At 39.8% G+C, this 16,838-nt stretch overlaps 2 protein-coding genes across 2 annotated transcripts; one reads left to right on the top strand and one right to left on the bottom strand.

Annotated features, from left to right (window-relative positions):
• The first annotated feature begins 462 nt into the window (after positions 1–462).
• On the top strand, positions 463–5,491 carry LOC103357673 (protein phosphatase 2, regulatory subunit B, delta). Its single transcript, XM_008282330.1, has 10 exons — positions 463–624; positions 819–893; positions 1,420–1,517; positions 1,631–1,796; positions 1,895–2,007; positions 2,095–2,272; positions 2,385–2,549; positions 2,812–2,981; positions 3,550–3,641; positions 3,803–5,491. The coding sequence occupies exons 1-10, from the start codon at positions 618–620 to the stop codon at positions 4,080–4,082; spliced, it is 1,344 nt and encodes a 447-aa protein (XP_008280552.1). The 5' UTR covers positions 463–617; the 3' UTR covers positions 4,083–5,491.
• An 88-nt stretch (positions 5,492–5,579) lies between these two features.
• Positions 5,580–8,815, bottom strand: bnip4 (BCL2 interacting protein 4). The gene is made up of 6 exons (XM_008282329.1): positions 8,646–8,815; positions 8,098–8,263; positions 7,918–7,978; positions 7,500–7,606; positions 6,985–7,134; positions 5,580–6,218 (listed from the first exon to the last, which is right to left on the bottom strand). The coding sequence occupies exons 1-6, from the start codon at positions 8,686–8,688 to the stop codon at positions 6,176–6,178; spliced, it is 570 nt and encodes a 189-aa protein (XP_008280551.1). The 5' UTR covers positions 8,689–8,815; the 3' UTR covers positions 5,580–6,175.
• Positions 8,816–16,838: the final 8,023 nt, after the last annotated feature.

Below are 16,838 nucleotides of genomic sequence, written 5' to 3'. Positions count from 1 at the left end.
AAAAATTACACTTCATATCTAATATATAGCAAACAATTAGTATCAAAGAATTTAAAAAACAAAACAAAAAAATGTTTAAATAATCAGAAATTGTGTCATTTTAATGTAGAAATGTGTTTCCTTATATTATGTGTTTCACATTATCTGCCCAATGAACACATGACTAGAAAAAAGTTAAAGCTTACAATTTAAAAAAAAAAAAGATTTAGTTTGCTTGAACTTTAACCACAATACTCACCCAGTGATGTGTAGATGCCATCTGCCCCAGTCATCTGAGGGCAGCTGGATGGCTTTGGAAGACTCCACAGGCAGCTATTAACATGTAATACCAGGAAATAAAGTCGAGTACATGGAAAACACAGTCTAAATGCACAGTTAGTAGTATGATGCTGAGGAGGATGGATGGAGCCAGGATGTGGCATGTGTGCATGACGTCATTTCTCCATGTACTGTGCGCCATTTTGGAAGAAAAAAATCACGGATAATTTCCGTGGTCTTGACAGATCTGGACCCGAGTCTTCACACTGATTGTGGATGCTATCTCTTTCCCCCGAGCAAGCCGCATTGGTTGATTAGGTATTGCAAGCTGTGTACAGCAAGAGCTGCTAAATGAAGCAATGGCGGGTAAGCTACTTTTGAAGGGAGGAAAAGGATCCACCTCACTTGGTGTGTGTGATGGCCTGAATCTGCAAGTTAGCTAGCCAACGTTAGCGCTGGCAAGCTAAGTTGCTAGTTGTCAAACTGTGTCACTGTCAGGTCATTTTGTCGCCGGGCGAAACGCGAAACGGACACAAACTAACGCTGTGCTCTTTCTACAGGAGTTGCAGGAGGAAATGATTTCCAGTGGTGTTTCTCTCAAGTGAAAGGAGCGATAGATGAAGATGTTGCGGAAGGTATGTGGCTAACGTTAGCTCTGCGGCTAGGCTAAAACGGTGGGAAGCTAGCTAGGTGGTCTGATGATGGTGCTCTGTGGGCTTTACATGAGGTGCACGATAGCTAACGCTGGATGGACGCACGGGTTTTAATGTGAGACTGCTGTCGTGTCTGGTATTAGTGTGTCTGTGGATCAGTAGCTCAAACGCCCTTCCCCTCCAAATTACTGTGTGTCGCTAGCTAGCTGTATGCTAGGTGGTGGCTAAACTATTAAAGGGGAGCGACCGTGTCCGTGACGTCAATGTGCTGCGTCCATAAATTGTCGAGTGACATCATGCTTGTTTTCATTCATTCAAGAGTGGGTGTACGTGTTGTGCGTGTTTAGCTGTCAGTGTCTGAAGTTTTAATTGAAAAAAACAGACCAGAACCTGACTGTTTCTGCAGTCCAACACAGTAGCATGATTTTAGCTCTCATCCCAGCTGACATGCTTTAAGATCGAGTATGTTTTTAATGTCTCAATCATTCTTATTTGTGTCTGTTTGCAGCTGACATAATCTCAACAGTTGAGTTCAACTATTCTGGAGAATTACTTGCAACTGGAGACAAAGGAGGTCGAGTAGTGATATTTCAACATGAACAGGAGGTAAGACTCATTCAGCAGGACAGACAGATTCAAGGAGTTATCTCATAAGTGTTGCGATGAAAACACACATCTCTGGTGATCTATGTTTTCCTAATTCTCGTTCTTTTTTCCAGTCTAAGAATCGTCCACACCTGCGTGGGGAGTACAACGTCTATAGCACTTTTCAGAGTCACGAGCCAGAATTTGACTATTTGAAAAGTTTAGAAATCGAGGAAAAAATTAATAAAATAAGATGGCTACCCCAACAAAATGCTGCTCACTTTCTACTTTCAACAAATGGTAGGAGCCTTTTTTTACTATTTAGATTATTTGTTGATACAAGAGTTGGAACCTGTGCGACTTGAACTGAAATTTTACAACTTACAACTTCTTTTCAGATAAAACTATCAAATTGTGGAAAATAAGTGAAAGAGATAAACGGGCAGAAGGTTACAACCTGAAAGATGAGGATGGGCGACTCAGAGACCCCTTTAGAATCACCTCTTTACGGGTATGTTTAATCACACCTCAGACCTGCCTCATAAATGTTTTGGATACTCGCAGAATCTTATCTGAAAGTCTGTGTTGTTTGTTTCAGGTACCAGTGCTGATGCCAATGGATCTCATGGTAGAAGCAAGCCCGCGGAGGATCTTTGCAAATGCGCACACCTATCACATTAATTCCATTTCTGTAAATAGTGATCATGAAACTTACCTCTCTGCAGATGACCTAAGAATAAATCTATGGCACTTGGAAATCACAGACAGAAGTTTTAGTATCCTTTTTCCTCATCAGAAGCAGATAATAGATGTGTGTCTCATTGTCTAGTGGTCTCTGTTTTGTGTCACAGACATAAGACTGCAAGTTCCTTAACCGTGTGTTCCCAGATATTGTAGACATCAAGCCTGCCAACATGGAGGAACTGACAGAAGTAATCACAGCTGCTGAGTGCCATCCACACCAATGCAATGTATTTGTGTACAGCAGTAGCAAAGGCACCATCCGCCTGTGTGACATGCGAGCAGCGGCACTCTGTGATAGGCACTCAAAGTGTAAGTACCTCCACTGTGCTGTAGTTCTGCAGTGTTCAGTCAAGTAATCAATAAATTAATGTACCAAATTGTTTATGGACTATGACAAGATAACTGTTTAGTAATGGTTTCTCTAACATTTCCTGCTGAATCCTTTTTTGTTGATGTGCTAATATACTGATAAATGTTTCTTTTTTTGGAGTTGTTCTCATCCTCTGAAGTCACATCTGACAATGATTTTTATAAAGAATTGTGAGGATTCTTCTTCTTTTTTTTTTGGAAGTCTTTGAAGAGCCTGAAGATCCAAGCAGCCGATCCTTTTTCTCTGAGATCATCTCCTCCATCTCAGACGTGAAGTTCAGTCACAGCGGACGCTATATGATGACACGTGACTACCTCTCCGTCAAAGTTTGGGACCTCAACATGGAGAACAGGCCAGTGGAGACGTATCAGGTGCATAAACGGACTTACCTAGTGATTCAAACTGGCATTCATGTACTGTGAGGGAAAAAAAAAGAAGCAGCACTGCAGTGACAAAAATAACTTCTGATTCAAGTGACATCTCTTTGGAACTTGCATAACATCATTTTAAAACTGAAAAACACACAATTCTCCTTCTTTGATAAAGGCTTGAAACTATGTTATTTCCACTAAACGTCTGCATTTCCCTAAAGTATATAACATAAAGCATGTAGCCTACAGCGGTGAACCCCTCACCTGCAACTATTCTTTCACAAATCCTGTAATGAAATGGTTCAACAAAAGAAATCCTACAGAAATATGAAAGGACATGATCTATCAGCGAATACCATGAAAGCTCTCTGCAACTTAGAAAATGTTGGCCTCCCAGTTGGCAGAGAGCCACGCAATCTGGGGTCATTTGCGGTAAAGAAACAAAAGTCACTGTTCACTGAGATTAAAAATGTGGGTGAAATGTGCAAAAGGCCACAGACTGTGTTAGCTGGATTAGCTCTTTGATGTTTTATGATGAGTGAATATTTAGCAATGTGTTTTGTTTCAGGTCCATGAATACCTTCGCAGTAAACTCTGCTCCTTGTATGAAAACGACTGCATCTTTGACAAGTTTGAGTGCTGCTGGAATGGCAGTGACAGGTACGTGTGTTTGCTAGATCACAGGATAATGTTTTTCTTGCTTCTACGTTGTATTTTTTACCATTTTTAACAGTCTCATTGGGTGATGTATTCAACTCAAGCGGTGACATTTGTGAATTACTGGCAAGCAGACAATCAATGTCATCTTCCTTCTCCGTCAGTGCCATCATGACCGGCTCCTACAACAACTTCTTCCGAATGTTTGACCGCAACACCAGGCGGGACATCACACTGGAGGCGTCCCGGGAGAGCAGCAAACCACGGGCCACGCTCAAACCGCGCAAAGTGTCCACCGGCGGCAAGAGGAAGAAGGATGAGATCAGCGTGGACAGCCTGGACTTCAACAAGAAGATCCTCCACACTGCCTGGCACCCCAAAGATAACGTGATAGCTGTGGCAGCCACCAACAACTTGTACATTTTCCAGGACAAAATCAACTAGAAGATTTGGGGCTCCAGAGGATAGGGCTTTTACCGTACCTGTGTAGTTAAGCCTACTACTTGTCTATCTGTATAAGAAGAAACAGCCTTGTTGTCCTCCTGGTGAAGAATTCGAAAGCACGTGTCTACTTTTTTTGCCACAGGAGGTTGATCCATAGGCCTGTTTTATTTTGAGTCTGAGCTTAGGTTGTTTTTGCCTTTGGCACCAGGGCAATCAACATGCCCCCCTGACCCAGAAAGCCCAATTCGGGTCTAATTGACGGAATGGCACTCCCTAGAGGTCAAACTCTTGAACGTTGGTGTTTGTGTTGACATTTTAAGCCTTCATTTCACAATTTAACGACAGAACTCTTGGAAGTCCTTAAAATGACGTCTTGTCAAGGTTGTATCATCATTTCAAAGATTTCGGGCCCTCTGAAGCACGGATTAATGGCCGGTAAGCCTAACTGTAACATTCCCCCATTGGCCATGTATTCAGGCCAAACTACTGGTGGAAAAGGCCATGAATTTGGAAAGCGGACTTGTTTCTTTTCCTCCCCTCCCTTCTCTTATTTTACCCCAGTCAATACGGTGACATAATTTCACTGACTGTATCTACTCAAGTACACCTTGTCATCCACATAATAAAAGAAACTAAAACTACAGATGTGTTTTTAAATTTAGAAGTATGTATTAAAACATGTTTATTGCTTTGCATGTTTTTATGTTGTAGAGAGGTGGAAAAATGTCCAGTCACACCACTGTCTTTTGAGCAGATCTCAAGCAAACTTGTTAAGGAAATACTATTTGGGTGTACCAGTTTGAGAACCACTGTTGGAGACAACCGATAATGTGTTTGTGTCAAGAGATTAAGTTCTAGTTTTTGACCATGTTTTAGGATGCAGGCTGGAAACTAAATGGCACAAGATAGGGTCCAGGACAAAGGGAATCTGCAGCCTTAATACCTACTTCTATCAGTGACAGCTACAAGTTATGTCCCCAAACGTTTTACAAACCTCATGTGCATTATTTGTAAATCCTATTTTATAGAGTTATGTCCTCATATTCTGCTGCTATACGTGGCTGTCTATGAAAACACATAAAGGAGGAAAATTGCACACCATACAGTTTATGTGATAGAGTGCCTCCGGATCATTTAATAAGTAGGATATTCAGACAGGCCTCATACATGTGCCCTTATTCATTTATTAGGGATGTCGCCCAAATTTGACCTGCATATTGCAAATGTGGATCTTATCTCTGTAGTTGTGAATGCAGAAATGAAGGTTGACTACACAAAACATATACTGATGACATTAAAACAAACACATAATAATGCATTGTCTTTGTCCATTGATTCCTAACATGGTGGCAATGTATTCACTTGTTTATTATTTTGACCAAAGTTCAATAAAATTTTAATTGTGTTCATCTGCATGTTTTTTCTTTCCTTTGATAAATAATCAGCTCCATGTTTCCACATATCGACTATAATTTGTAAATCCATCGAGGCCATGTGCACATTTTCAACTTTTATTTAGTGTAGGATGAACAAATGGACCATATCTGTGCGTAATAAGCAAATATGTGATTTTTCAGTACAGTAACAATTTGTTAATGAGCATTTGAGCAATCAGTAATAGGTGCAGTCACTTAAACACTAGCCTAGTAATCCTTTGGCTACACAAGAATTAAAAAATAGTCAAAACAATTTCCTTGATCCACTGCTGATCTAAAAAAAAACAAAACTGCAACAGTACATTATTCTAAATCAAATGCGATTTCAATCACAAAAATAAAAAGGCAGTCACGTACAATATATATATATATCAGTTCCCTAATGTGCAGATTTAAGGAGCAGAAAGCAGCAAAACAGTCATCTCCAGGACAACAGCAAGGAGCAGCATATTGGTCACTACTGTGTTTAGAGCCAAAAAAAACAGCAATGACAAGATCCTGAACTCTCCACGCTGGTGAGGACAATGTAGGGCGCTCAATCAAATTGGACCACGTCACATGGCCACATCTCCCTTGATCCACCGAGGGTCCCGTTTTAAGGCATGCCGAGATGGTTGTATGAAGGTGAGGAGGTGTCGCGACACACCACCATCCTGTTCAGTAGGTGTTATGTGAGGTGAGGCGCTTCCCGATATAGATTCTGAAAGCCGGAAAACAAACATGTAAGACAAGCTGATGCTAGATCAGCTGTGATTCTCCAGGAACATATAAAAATACACGGACGGCTAGGCGCTTGTGTTTCATCACCGTAGCTTGTTGACTAGGAAATATTAATAGTTTTAAAGCAGCCTCGCTGAAACAATAAGACAACATGTTGGCAGAGTATTTTATAGGCTGCTAGTTGAACTGAAATGCCTAACAAAACAAGTTATTATGCTCTGATTTGTAAAGAAAACGAGTTGAGACACACCAGAGTAAACTGAGTCACTTGTATACTCCCAGGGTTACATGTCCAGAACATTTATCTTAATCCTTCACCCATTAAATCTCAGACACTGAACACAAGAAAGCATTATAGGCTGCTACTGCCTACCTATCCAGCTAGTTACCCAATCATGCTGTACTCTGAACACTTTCTTCTGTGTGTTTTGGAATTAGTCTGTTGTGATAACACTGCTCTCTTCTGCAAATGTTAGAGATTTGTGGAAGTAAGCTCAAGGTTTATTTATGGCACGTTGCAAATCAATAAAACAGCTGACCCACAATAAAAAAAATAAGACCGGAATCCTTCATTTTCAAACAAGCAGGAGGCAACTACTACATTATCAGTACATAAACAGGTCTATATAATGTTCATTTAATTATACAAACATTTTTTTCCTTGATACTGCTGCGAGAGGTTCCTATTAAGTGTTTTTCAGATACTGCAGCGTTGCCAGAGTCAGAGATGTAATGATGTTGCTTACCCCAAGCCAACAGCAAGTATGTGAGAAATGATTAATGAGGGAAGGAAAAGCTTCAGAAAGTCAGCAGACAGAACGCCTCCCTTCTTCATGACGCTGGTGTTCCTGATGCTGAGAGAGGTCGAGCGCTTAGGGTACTTCAGCAGGAACTCCCTACAGAGGAGCACATTAATTTTTCATTGTTCTGAATCCATTAAAATCAGTCAGTGCCAGTTTAATGACATCCTGACACCTTTGCTCACACAGACATCATCCTAGTCTGCAAATCACAATTACAAATTATGGAGTAAAATAAATATATTTCGGCTAATAGTGATGAGCACAACAGGGTTAGCAATTTCCTATTCCTGTTATTTCCATCATCTGTGTAATCAAAACCATTTCTCTTGCTGGTTGTGTGGCTTCAAATTTCATCGGTACACAGTCATCAATGATTTGCCTTCTAATTATCCAACTGCACATTGTCTTAAAACAAAGATAACTCCGCTGAAATTACTAAACAGATGACAGCTACATACTTTGGTGGATTGTTCTCAGGTCGACTAGACCAGTCCCAGATCCAGTCGGCATTTTTCTTCATCAGGTTCTCTACTTCCCGTCGTCTTTCTTGGAAGTCTTCATCGGACTAAAAACAGCAATTACGGATCATCAAGTGCTGTCAGAAAACACCTTTACAAACAACCTTATACAGTTAAATCTCATAAACGGACCTTTAATTGTCGGCATGTTGACGTGTCAGAACAAGAAACACACAGGTGGATTAGCAGACATTACGATCATGACTCATTTCTATCGAAAGTGGGACCTCTCCTAAATGGAATGTCATCATCATGAATTAAACAACACCTTTCCTGCTGTGACATGTTAAAATGGCTGTTGTGAATAAATATCTAATGGAAAATACATTTCTAAACAAGTCAGTGGCTTCATATGTACCTGCGAGCTGTTTCCCTCTGAGCCTCTCCACATCAGAAGCGGGGTCTGTGCTCTGAGTGGGCTGTTGTGAAGAGAAAAGTTTTCTCACTCAACACTTTATTACCACTTCTTGACAATCTGTATTACACAACAAAAAGGCAAAAACACTATAAGACGATTGTTCCTCTTTGTCTCACAGACCTGTTGCACTGAGAGCTTCCCCTGGAGCTGTTCCTGCCAGACTCATGCTGAGCCTCCAGCAGCATTTTCTCCAAGTCGCCCTCCTGGCTGGACGTGGGGATTTGCTCCTGGCTCCCGTGGTGACTGGTGTTTTGGGAGCCACTGAAATGCAGCTCGACCCAGGAGCCTTAAATCAAATACACAGCCCAGTGAGGAATTACTGGCCTAGGACTGCCACGCAGGTTGGACAGACAGAACAACAAACAATAAACCGATAGGGACCGTCCTTGGCTTGAAGGCACTGTGATTTTGGGACATTGAAAATAAGCCTCATTGAGTATCCAGGACTGTTTTCTGAGCTATATTTGTGAAAATATATCTAATAGGTTGATAAATTAATGTAGCAACGTCAAGTTTAGGCCTAGCTACTTAGCCAAATACCTCCACTGTTTACCTTTCCATGGGGTGAGGTGATTTAAGGTTAGTTACCCCATGTTTTTTTCAAACTATCGGCTAGCGCTAGCATCAACAATGATTAGCCGCTAGCTGATTAGTCGTCGGTGCTTTACCTTGCAAGCTCTCGTCGGATGAACCGTCCTTCTGGAGCGACATTTCTTCGGTATAATTCTGCGTGTTCACAGCTTTAGAGGCCTTAAAGGTAGGCGAAATGGTGGCGAAATGTCTGTAAGCAGCTGGAGCTCCAACTACCACAATAACAATGATGCAACGTTGTGTTTATCTCAACGCTGATTGGCTGAGAAAGGAGGGCACGCACGGCACGCAGGCTGAGCTCGTGGCTGCGAGCACGGGGAGCGCGCATGCTCGCACACGCCGCCTGCACAACATCAATAAACATGATTGCCAAAGTACATATTTGTCAGAATATTCCAACAACAACCTCAAAAGTCCTTTTGCTCGTGTCAGATTGTGTTACAGTTTAATTTGACCTAATTTATTAAAGCAGTTTCACACACCTGTCTGTAGATGGCAGTCACAGCTCATCCCTCTGTTGCTTTTATATGCAAGGTAGAGGACCACACATCTGAGCCAAACTATTTTGGCAGTTATTTGGCTTGAAATGGCAAATAATGAAAGTTTCCACCCCAGCCATGGCCTCCACTACCAGGCTCTCCAACATCCTCTTCCCTCAACCTGAAATGATTCTAACCTACATGCAACTTGATCCCACAAACAACACCAAAGACCTACATCCACATGGTAAGTGATCACTAAATTACCTTATGTTCCCTACAATGCTTTGCACTGTATGGCATTTATAAGCTACAGCCACTTGATTGCAATATTGTTTACATAAAAAGATCTTATTTGCTCCTTTGCTGCTTATTGCTCACAATTTATTTATTATTGTTTGTTGCACTTATTGACCTTAAATGTCTGTCCTGTGTTGCACTGAGGCCCATGAGGAACTACATTTCCCCTGTATGTTGACATACGTAAAAATGGAATAAGAATAAAACCTGGAACCCACTGTGGTACATCTGTACATCCCACATCAATGCACTTCCTGTACTCTCGCAGCATCTCTGCTCTGTATTGATCTAAGAGCGTCTAAGAGTCCCTAGCCACATACAATTAAATTAATGCTTTGCGGTTTATACTGACTCCTTTTAACTAACAGTTGCACAAGTGACTAACAATGCGCTGTATTTTGACAGAGTAAAACACTTATATTTATCGCTCATGATTTCTCGGGCAGGCAAGTCCAAATTTGAGGCTAGAAAATTTAATTACGTTTGCTAGCCATGGAGATTAGCGTGACTGATTATTCTTGCAAAATTTAATTATTTCCACAATTGAGGGGGCTTATTATTCTGGGATGTATTCTCATTCCTGACAGAGGATGGTTTTACAACGAATATATGGCGCTCACTAGATCATTTCAAAAGAAAGATAAATTACTTGTCTGGAAAAAAAAAAGAACATAAAAGTCAACTCTTTACCAGAAAGGAAAATTTGCTAGAAATAAAATCCCTATAGCTGTGCAAGGCATTTTTAAAATTATGATTATTGCTATTTATTTAATGTAAGCCATTTGTGGTAAACAGTAAGTGGGTCTTGTCATATGAATGAGAAAACAGTTATTAAATAATCCTTTATACTTTGACCGTACAATGTAGATGCACACCGATTAACCCATAAAGTAATGTTAAATTGTGTTCACTGTAAAATAGATAAATAAAAAGAGAGCGAGAGAAAATGTGCTCTTTGTCACGCAGCACCTGGGAAAACCTGTGATTTCACAAGACAGATATTGATTAAACCAGGCAGATGGATCATCAGAGTGGACATAGAAACAGATAATGGCACTGTGAGGTCCAATAATCACAACAAAACTTACCAATAATCAATCCAGTGCTGCACCAGGAACTGGAAACATTATAGGTGACAGCCAAAACAGTAGCAAACTCACAAAACGGAAGCATCAGGTTAGAAGTCATGTTCTGTATTTGAGAAACAAGAGCCTATACATCCTAATAACGAAGCCACTTGAGGGTTTTCTGTTCCGTGCCGTGTATCGCGGTCGTGATGTTGATTCAGTCAACAATGCAAACGTGTAACATGCTCAATAACAGCTAAATAAACATTCATGAAAGCGCAAGACATACAGATTGTTTCACAGGTGATATCTCAAATAACAGAATAGTCCATCGATGTAATTTGTTTTGATTTTCCATGCAGTGCTGTCGCAATTTATGATGGAGGCAATATTGGCAGTAATTTTGTTAAGTGTTATGAATGCTGGGTTCCACTCTACATTCTAGTTTATATTAGAAAAATGCCCTCACCAGATGGCTTATGTGTAGCAGTGAATGCGGTGTTACACCTCTCCATTGTTACATTAAGCCATTTGCCATGTGTGCATCCTGACTGTAATCAAAGGCTTTATTCATAATTCAACACGAAATCTGATGAATGACATGCAGTTATTGAATAACACATGAAAACATAAAAATCACAAGAGCAACTGTCTCAGCAAAAGGCAATGACTTTCCATACACTGTTATCATTGTGCAGAACAGAATAACCAAAGATCCGACTGCTGTAGAAGAACAGCTCAGACACATATAAAGGGAAGCTAACAGTCTAAATCAAGTTGCACAGTTTGTATGGTGATGTGCAACACTCACAGACAGAAAATCTAAAATACTGGCAAACCCCCCCAAGGAAGGAAGTCCTCCTTCTGGTCGTTTAATTAAGCCAGAAATTAGCATCTGGAAGTCTATCACCAATCACCACAGATAGTCTACCATTATCAGAGGTATTGTCTTCCAGGCAGAAGACAGTCACGTCCTGTTTTTCATTAGCCAAACCAAGAAAGTGTAAACCAAATTGGTACAACAAATCTACCATGGATGAGTAAACGATACTAGCCAGTGGCACAAAAACTAGGCAACACCGCCTTTCACTTAGGATTCAAGCTACAAGCCTGTGCTCTTATAATCAGCCACATGTTGGGAAATCCCATGGAGCAAGAGGTCAGTAATCATGGCAAAACTTTTCACAAGAAGAAAGTGAACCCTTCTAACTTTGCCTGATGCATACCTGCCCAAAATGTCACCTAATTCTGTCTTTACTTTGCACATATCATGTTTGACAGTGTGTTTAATGCAGGCATACTCATATGGTTTATGGTCCACTACTAAACTCATGCTGAGAATCCCAAACACTGTATTGGACTGTTAGCTCTATAGGACAAAACAGGTGTAAGATCACTGTGCACTCACTATGGATGAGAGCTGAGGTGCAAATTAATCTAAGCCAAATTCAGCAGATTCCTTCTGTATTCATCACTTTGCATTGCTAATATCTAGTATCCCCTTGTTCCTCTTGCATCCAGAATGCCTCACTAACAATCTGTGGCCTGATTTACACTTATTTTATGTTGAACCCTAAATTGCTTGCCTCGTATACATCACACTGCGGCCATTTTTGCAGCAACATGAGCAAAAGCTGCAACCAAATATTTAAATAGAGTACATCCCTTATGGAAATTTGTTCAAAACAGCAGCAAGTAAGTGAAGCCAAACTGCTGGAGGAGCTTTACCCTGTTTGCTTTAAAGGCACAGCGTGTCATTTTTGGCACTTTTAATCAAAATATCAAGAGATGCAGTTTGATGATGTCAAGGAATAGCATGGAATTATGGGGGTTGTCGTCTTCACCACCATTTACCAATGAAAATCTATCTGACGTGATGTGACAAGAGAATGTTGTGGAGTTTTATTCACGTTACATTTAGTCGTATTTTCATGTTAAATCTAATGTAATATTTGCAAGTAACATTATCTAAAAAAAAAGGTAAACAACAACAACTTACTACTAGATGATTGACTACCGATACAGCTATAGTAGCTAAGCTAGCATTGTTATTTGTTGTAAAAATAAATAAATAAATAAATAAATAAATCATACTAAAATAACTTATCTATCACCAGTGAGAAATAAAAACAGCCGAATGCAAAACCAACATAGTAGCTAGCAGGCTAATTTACCTGCTTCTTACTTTGGCACCATCTGATGCATCATTTGGCGACAACGTCATTGACAGGCACCATTGAAACTGACCGTTTAATTGAGTAAAATTACATATTTCTCTGGGTTAAAACATTGTCGTAAGCATTTGCAATAATGCAAGTTCGCAAGTCAAAAAAATATATAACATTGGCCTTGTTGTTTTTAGACATTTTAATGTTGTACATTCTAGTTTTGACAATGTTTTCATGCTAACAGCGGGAGCGCACAGGAGTTAGCAATGGGAAAAATATTCAGCTTATCTTTTATTGTCACATTCAATACAATTATTTAAGCTCCATTTAGCTCATGTTGGGCAAGTAAATACATTTTTACAATCAAGTCATCAGCCTTTTTCACAGCAAAACAACCTTTCAGCATATATGAAGTTACAACATATAGATAGCTACTCAGCTAGCTCAACACTGCGTTATTTCGAGCAACATCCTAAACAACAACCACAGACAATCGCAAAAACAAAATACCAAACGTACTTTGAAACGATGATTTTGTGCCTTTTCAGGAGTTGAAAAGACTGATAATGTACCTTCAACATATCTAGAGTTAGAAACAATGGAAATCTGTCTCTTTTTTAACTATTTAGAGAGATTTTAGTTACAACTCTTCATAGCAGTGTTCTCAGCAGAACCAGTTTAGCATCGACTCCTATGACTAAAAAAAGACGTCATTAAGAGTAAAGCTCGACCAATAAAATTCTAATTGAAAGAATAATATTGTAGTTAGAGTACTATTAAAATCATATATGAAGTTAATGCAACATTGAAGTGTGTCTTACTCTTGTTCAAATTGCCCATTAGTATTTGAAATTAACAGTCATTATCTTTCCTTTATGACCTCATTTGCACTTATTCAATGGGTCATGTGCAAACAACCGTGCTAATTATTTTTATTGCCAGTAATAAACTTGAAGCATGGATTCCACTCTATCTGCATAATGTAGTCACGTCATGTCTTCACTTCCAATAATCAGATATTGTGAGTTATGACTCTGTGACGGTAGTTTGTCTTGTGTTCCGAGAGCCTTTCAAAATGAGGTAAAACAGACACCTTTGCAGTAAATGTCAGAGCCTATAGAGACGTCAGCGTACAGCTTGTTCTGTCTGTGTGTAGGTGTGCTTGATAGCTGGCAGCACATTGAGGGATGAATTGTTGTCCACAACAGCTGGCTGCTGAGGACAGATAAAGTGTGCACGAGGGGGAGAGAAGGCCAGACTGGAACTGGATACGATCAATAGTACAGACATGACAAGATGGCTGAGGAAGACTTACGATGTCTGGAGCAGATTTGCCAGAGCTTAATTGGTATCGTTGAGGATTCACTGCAGAGAATAGAAAGCATAGTGGTATGTTCACAGCGGACAAACAAACTCAACTTTTAAAGACAATGAACAAAAAGAATCTAACTTCTTTCCCAAACTACAAGTTTAATACATTTTTAACTTGTTTGGACAGATTTTTAAGGTCATGGATCTGACAAATGAGTAAGACCCAAATTTGGGGATTTTTTTTTAATATCAATTCAGTCTTTAACCTTTTCAAACAATTCCCCTCTCTCCTCTTCTCCCTCTCCCAAAAGCCTTGGTTGCCACAAGAAGGTCAAAAGAGTTCAGAGCGTCCTGTCAAACACGTTTTATTGTTTCAGAGTTAAAATGGCAAAAGTTCACAATAATGTGACCAAAGTTAATACACGAGGAAGACAGAGGTAGTGTAGCCAAAAAAGGTTTTACACCCAGTTTGCTTAAAGTAGAATAACTCATTTACATTTATCTAATAAAATTGTTGGAGAACCATTAGAAGAAGAATTATGGACCTTGAATCGCAATGCCAATAAGTGATCCACACATTTTATGATATTCTCAGTTTTTATTTATAGATGTAAGAACTGCTTGATATTGGAAGAACATCTTTTATATTTTTGCTCACGCAGCACAACCTGAAGTATCATCCATGTAAAAGGGATACATTTAACAAGAGTGAAATAGTTAACAGAATCTGATGAATAATTTAACAGTCATTTTCTGTTTGCATGGACAAACAAAAAGGCAAATTAAAGCATGAATGAGTAAAGACTGTATGAGCTGTCCCAAAAAATGAGCCTCCATTTGTTGATACACTTGAAATATTTAGTGGGTTCCACACCATCCGTGCACTTTGGCTCTCGTAATTCCCAGTGAGCTCCTCATTTCCCTGGGGTCTTTCTCTTAACCGGCCTATAATTGGTCCAGGCTTTGCTGGCAGAAAACATTGGACCATTAAATCATTTAGGAAAATGTCCTGATTTGCAATTTTTATTCTTGGTCATTAGAAAATATTTGACTTGCAAAAATTGCAGCCATCTTCTGCAGACAACTGGAAATATCTTTTACACCAAACAGAGCTAGAGGTTGAAATTTTCCTCCTAGATGCAGTGTTGAGCAACAAGAGCACAGAAAGTAACAGCAACGATGAAGCAAATTAAACAGGATCCTCCTGCTGCTGACATCCCTCACAGTCTAATTTGATTATCTTGCATCCTTATCAATTCAAGAGGGAGGAAGTATTATATGCCCCAGTGTGCACGAGGCATTCTGCTCAATCCATAATGAATGACCCAACATTCAATTAAAAACACTCTATTCATCACCAGCTATGGTTTAAACTTGTTAGTGTGGTCTTGATGCCTCTGTCTGACTCTCTGCAATCCTGACTTGGCAGTCCCTGTTTGTCTGGGATGCAGGCTGTTCTCTTTGGTTCTTTAATAGTCTGTAAGTTCACCAGCCCCTCTGAGATGCATGACTAGCTTTAAAAAGCATTCGCTGACATGTAGGCGGGGGAAATTAGAATAAAATGAGGCAGACTGACTGGGGAACTGTGTGAAAGTTGTGGGAACTCCTGCCAGAAGCAGCTTATAAAGTTGTGGTACCACAATCATAAATTGTGATGCTCGGGAGCCTTATGAGGGGGAAATAAATCACCGTCTCACCAGACAGCAAAAGTGGACTTGTGTGTACACATGCAGAGATTAGCAAGTTCAACCAAGTGTTTATAGTTTGTCACCAATCATGATTCACGCTGATGTGGAACAAGACTTCTAATCATTACAAAAACATCCAGAAAGACGTGGTTCATTCAATATGTCAGTAGCTTTGTGGTTTACATTTAACCAACTAATCACAAGTTGTCACCAAGTGAACTCTTAATACATATTTATGGCTTGTACTGGTTCATTATTATTTTTGGGCGAGCAATGTAATGGCCGTTTTTGACATTTAATTTCTCTATTGCTTGGTGAGCGTGTGCTTTTAAAAATGTAATTTATGCGTCCTGCTGCTCAAGCATAGCGATGGAGTCCAGGAGAATTGTCATTTTAATTAAAGGATGCATTCAGATGGTAATCACTGCAGTTTAATCTCTCAAGACACACTGATGTGCAATGGATCGGGGCCAGGTAGAAGTGTTTCTCTTGAAAATATTTTATAACGCCATAATGCCGGTCGCTCATTATTCATACAAGCAGCTACTTCTGATAAAATGTTCCAACAGCTGTAATTATCTATTTGAGTTTTTTTTTTTTTTCACGAGTGCTGTTAAAGCGGGGCCATTACATATCTCCTCACAATGATTAAACAACCTTGTGGAAATCCATTTATCTTGCACAAATTCTCATTAGCATAAAGCCTCAAATGCTGTGTGTTTTTCTACTTCTGTTGTCAGACTGTGGGAACTCTTATCAGCAATAGTCAGGTCTGCCATTTGTGGTGAAGTAAAAGATGTATTTTAAGTATCTTAAGACTGGGAGACACGGTCAAACCCAAACATGTGTACCACAGGAATCTCAAAACAGCAGAATCCCAGAGAGCGAGACGTGGGAATCACTTTGTTATTGACTGTGCTGAGGTGACTGATGGAAACGTTTGCTAAGTTAAAGCAATTATAGACGGTGCGTTTCTTTTATTTCAGCTTGTACAGTGTATTTACAACAACAAGGCGATGTAACAGAAGGCTGTAAGGCTGTGAAAAGTGTGCTAAACAGGAAAGAAGAGACGGGGGACACTTGATAACGGATCAAGTCTCGGAATACAGCGCATTGATAAGCATGTGTGGATATTAACCTCACAGTGTAATTTGCAGCAGCTCCTCATATTTCTATCACTGCAGGACTTCTGTTTGACTCCAGGGAAGGACTTAATGATATCCTGATATGAAGGGCTATAATTCATGATAAACTGCA

This window comes from Stegastes partitus, unplaced genomic scaffold (assembly GCF_000690725.1).
Source record: "Stegastes partitus isolate 25-593 unplaced genomic scaffold, Stegastes_partitus-1.0.2 Scaffold267, whole genome shotgun sequence".
In the NCBI taxonomy this organism is placed as follows: Eukaryota; Metazoa; Chordata; class Actinopteri; family Pomacentridae; genus Stegastes; species Stegastes partitus.
This window is presented reverse-complemented; position numbering and strand designations above follow the sequence as displayed.

What these genes read in the sequence shown, in the direction of transcription:
- LOC103357673 (XM_008282330.1), top strand. An exon ending in TATTTCAACATGAACAGGAG is followed by an intron (nt 1,518 to 1,630) that starts GTAAGACTCATT and finishes TCTTTTTTCCAG; the next exon opens with TCTAAGAATCGTCCACACCT. An exon ending in GGCCAGTGGAGACGTATCAG is followed by an intron (nt 2,982 to 3,549) that starts GTGCATAAACGG and finishes GTTTTGTTTCAG; the next exon opens with GTCCATGAATACCTTCGCAG.
- bnip4 (XM_008282329.1), bottom strand. Translation starts at nt 8,688, where the DNA reads ATGTCGCTCCAGAAGGACGGTTCATCCGACGAGAGCTTGCAAG. An exon ending in ATCCGACGAGAGCTTGCAAG is followed by an intron (nt 8,264 to 8,645) that starts GTAAAGCACCGA and finishes ATTTGATTTAAG; the next exon opens with GCTCCTGGGTCGAGCTGCAT. An exon ending in GGAAGCTCTCAGTGCAACAG is followed by an intron (nt 7,979 to 8,097) that starts GTCTGTGAGACA and finishes TCTTCACAACAG; the next exon opens with CCCACTCAGAGCACAGACCC.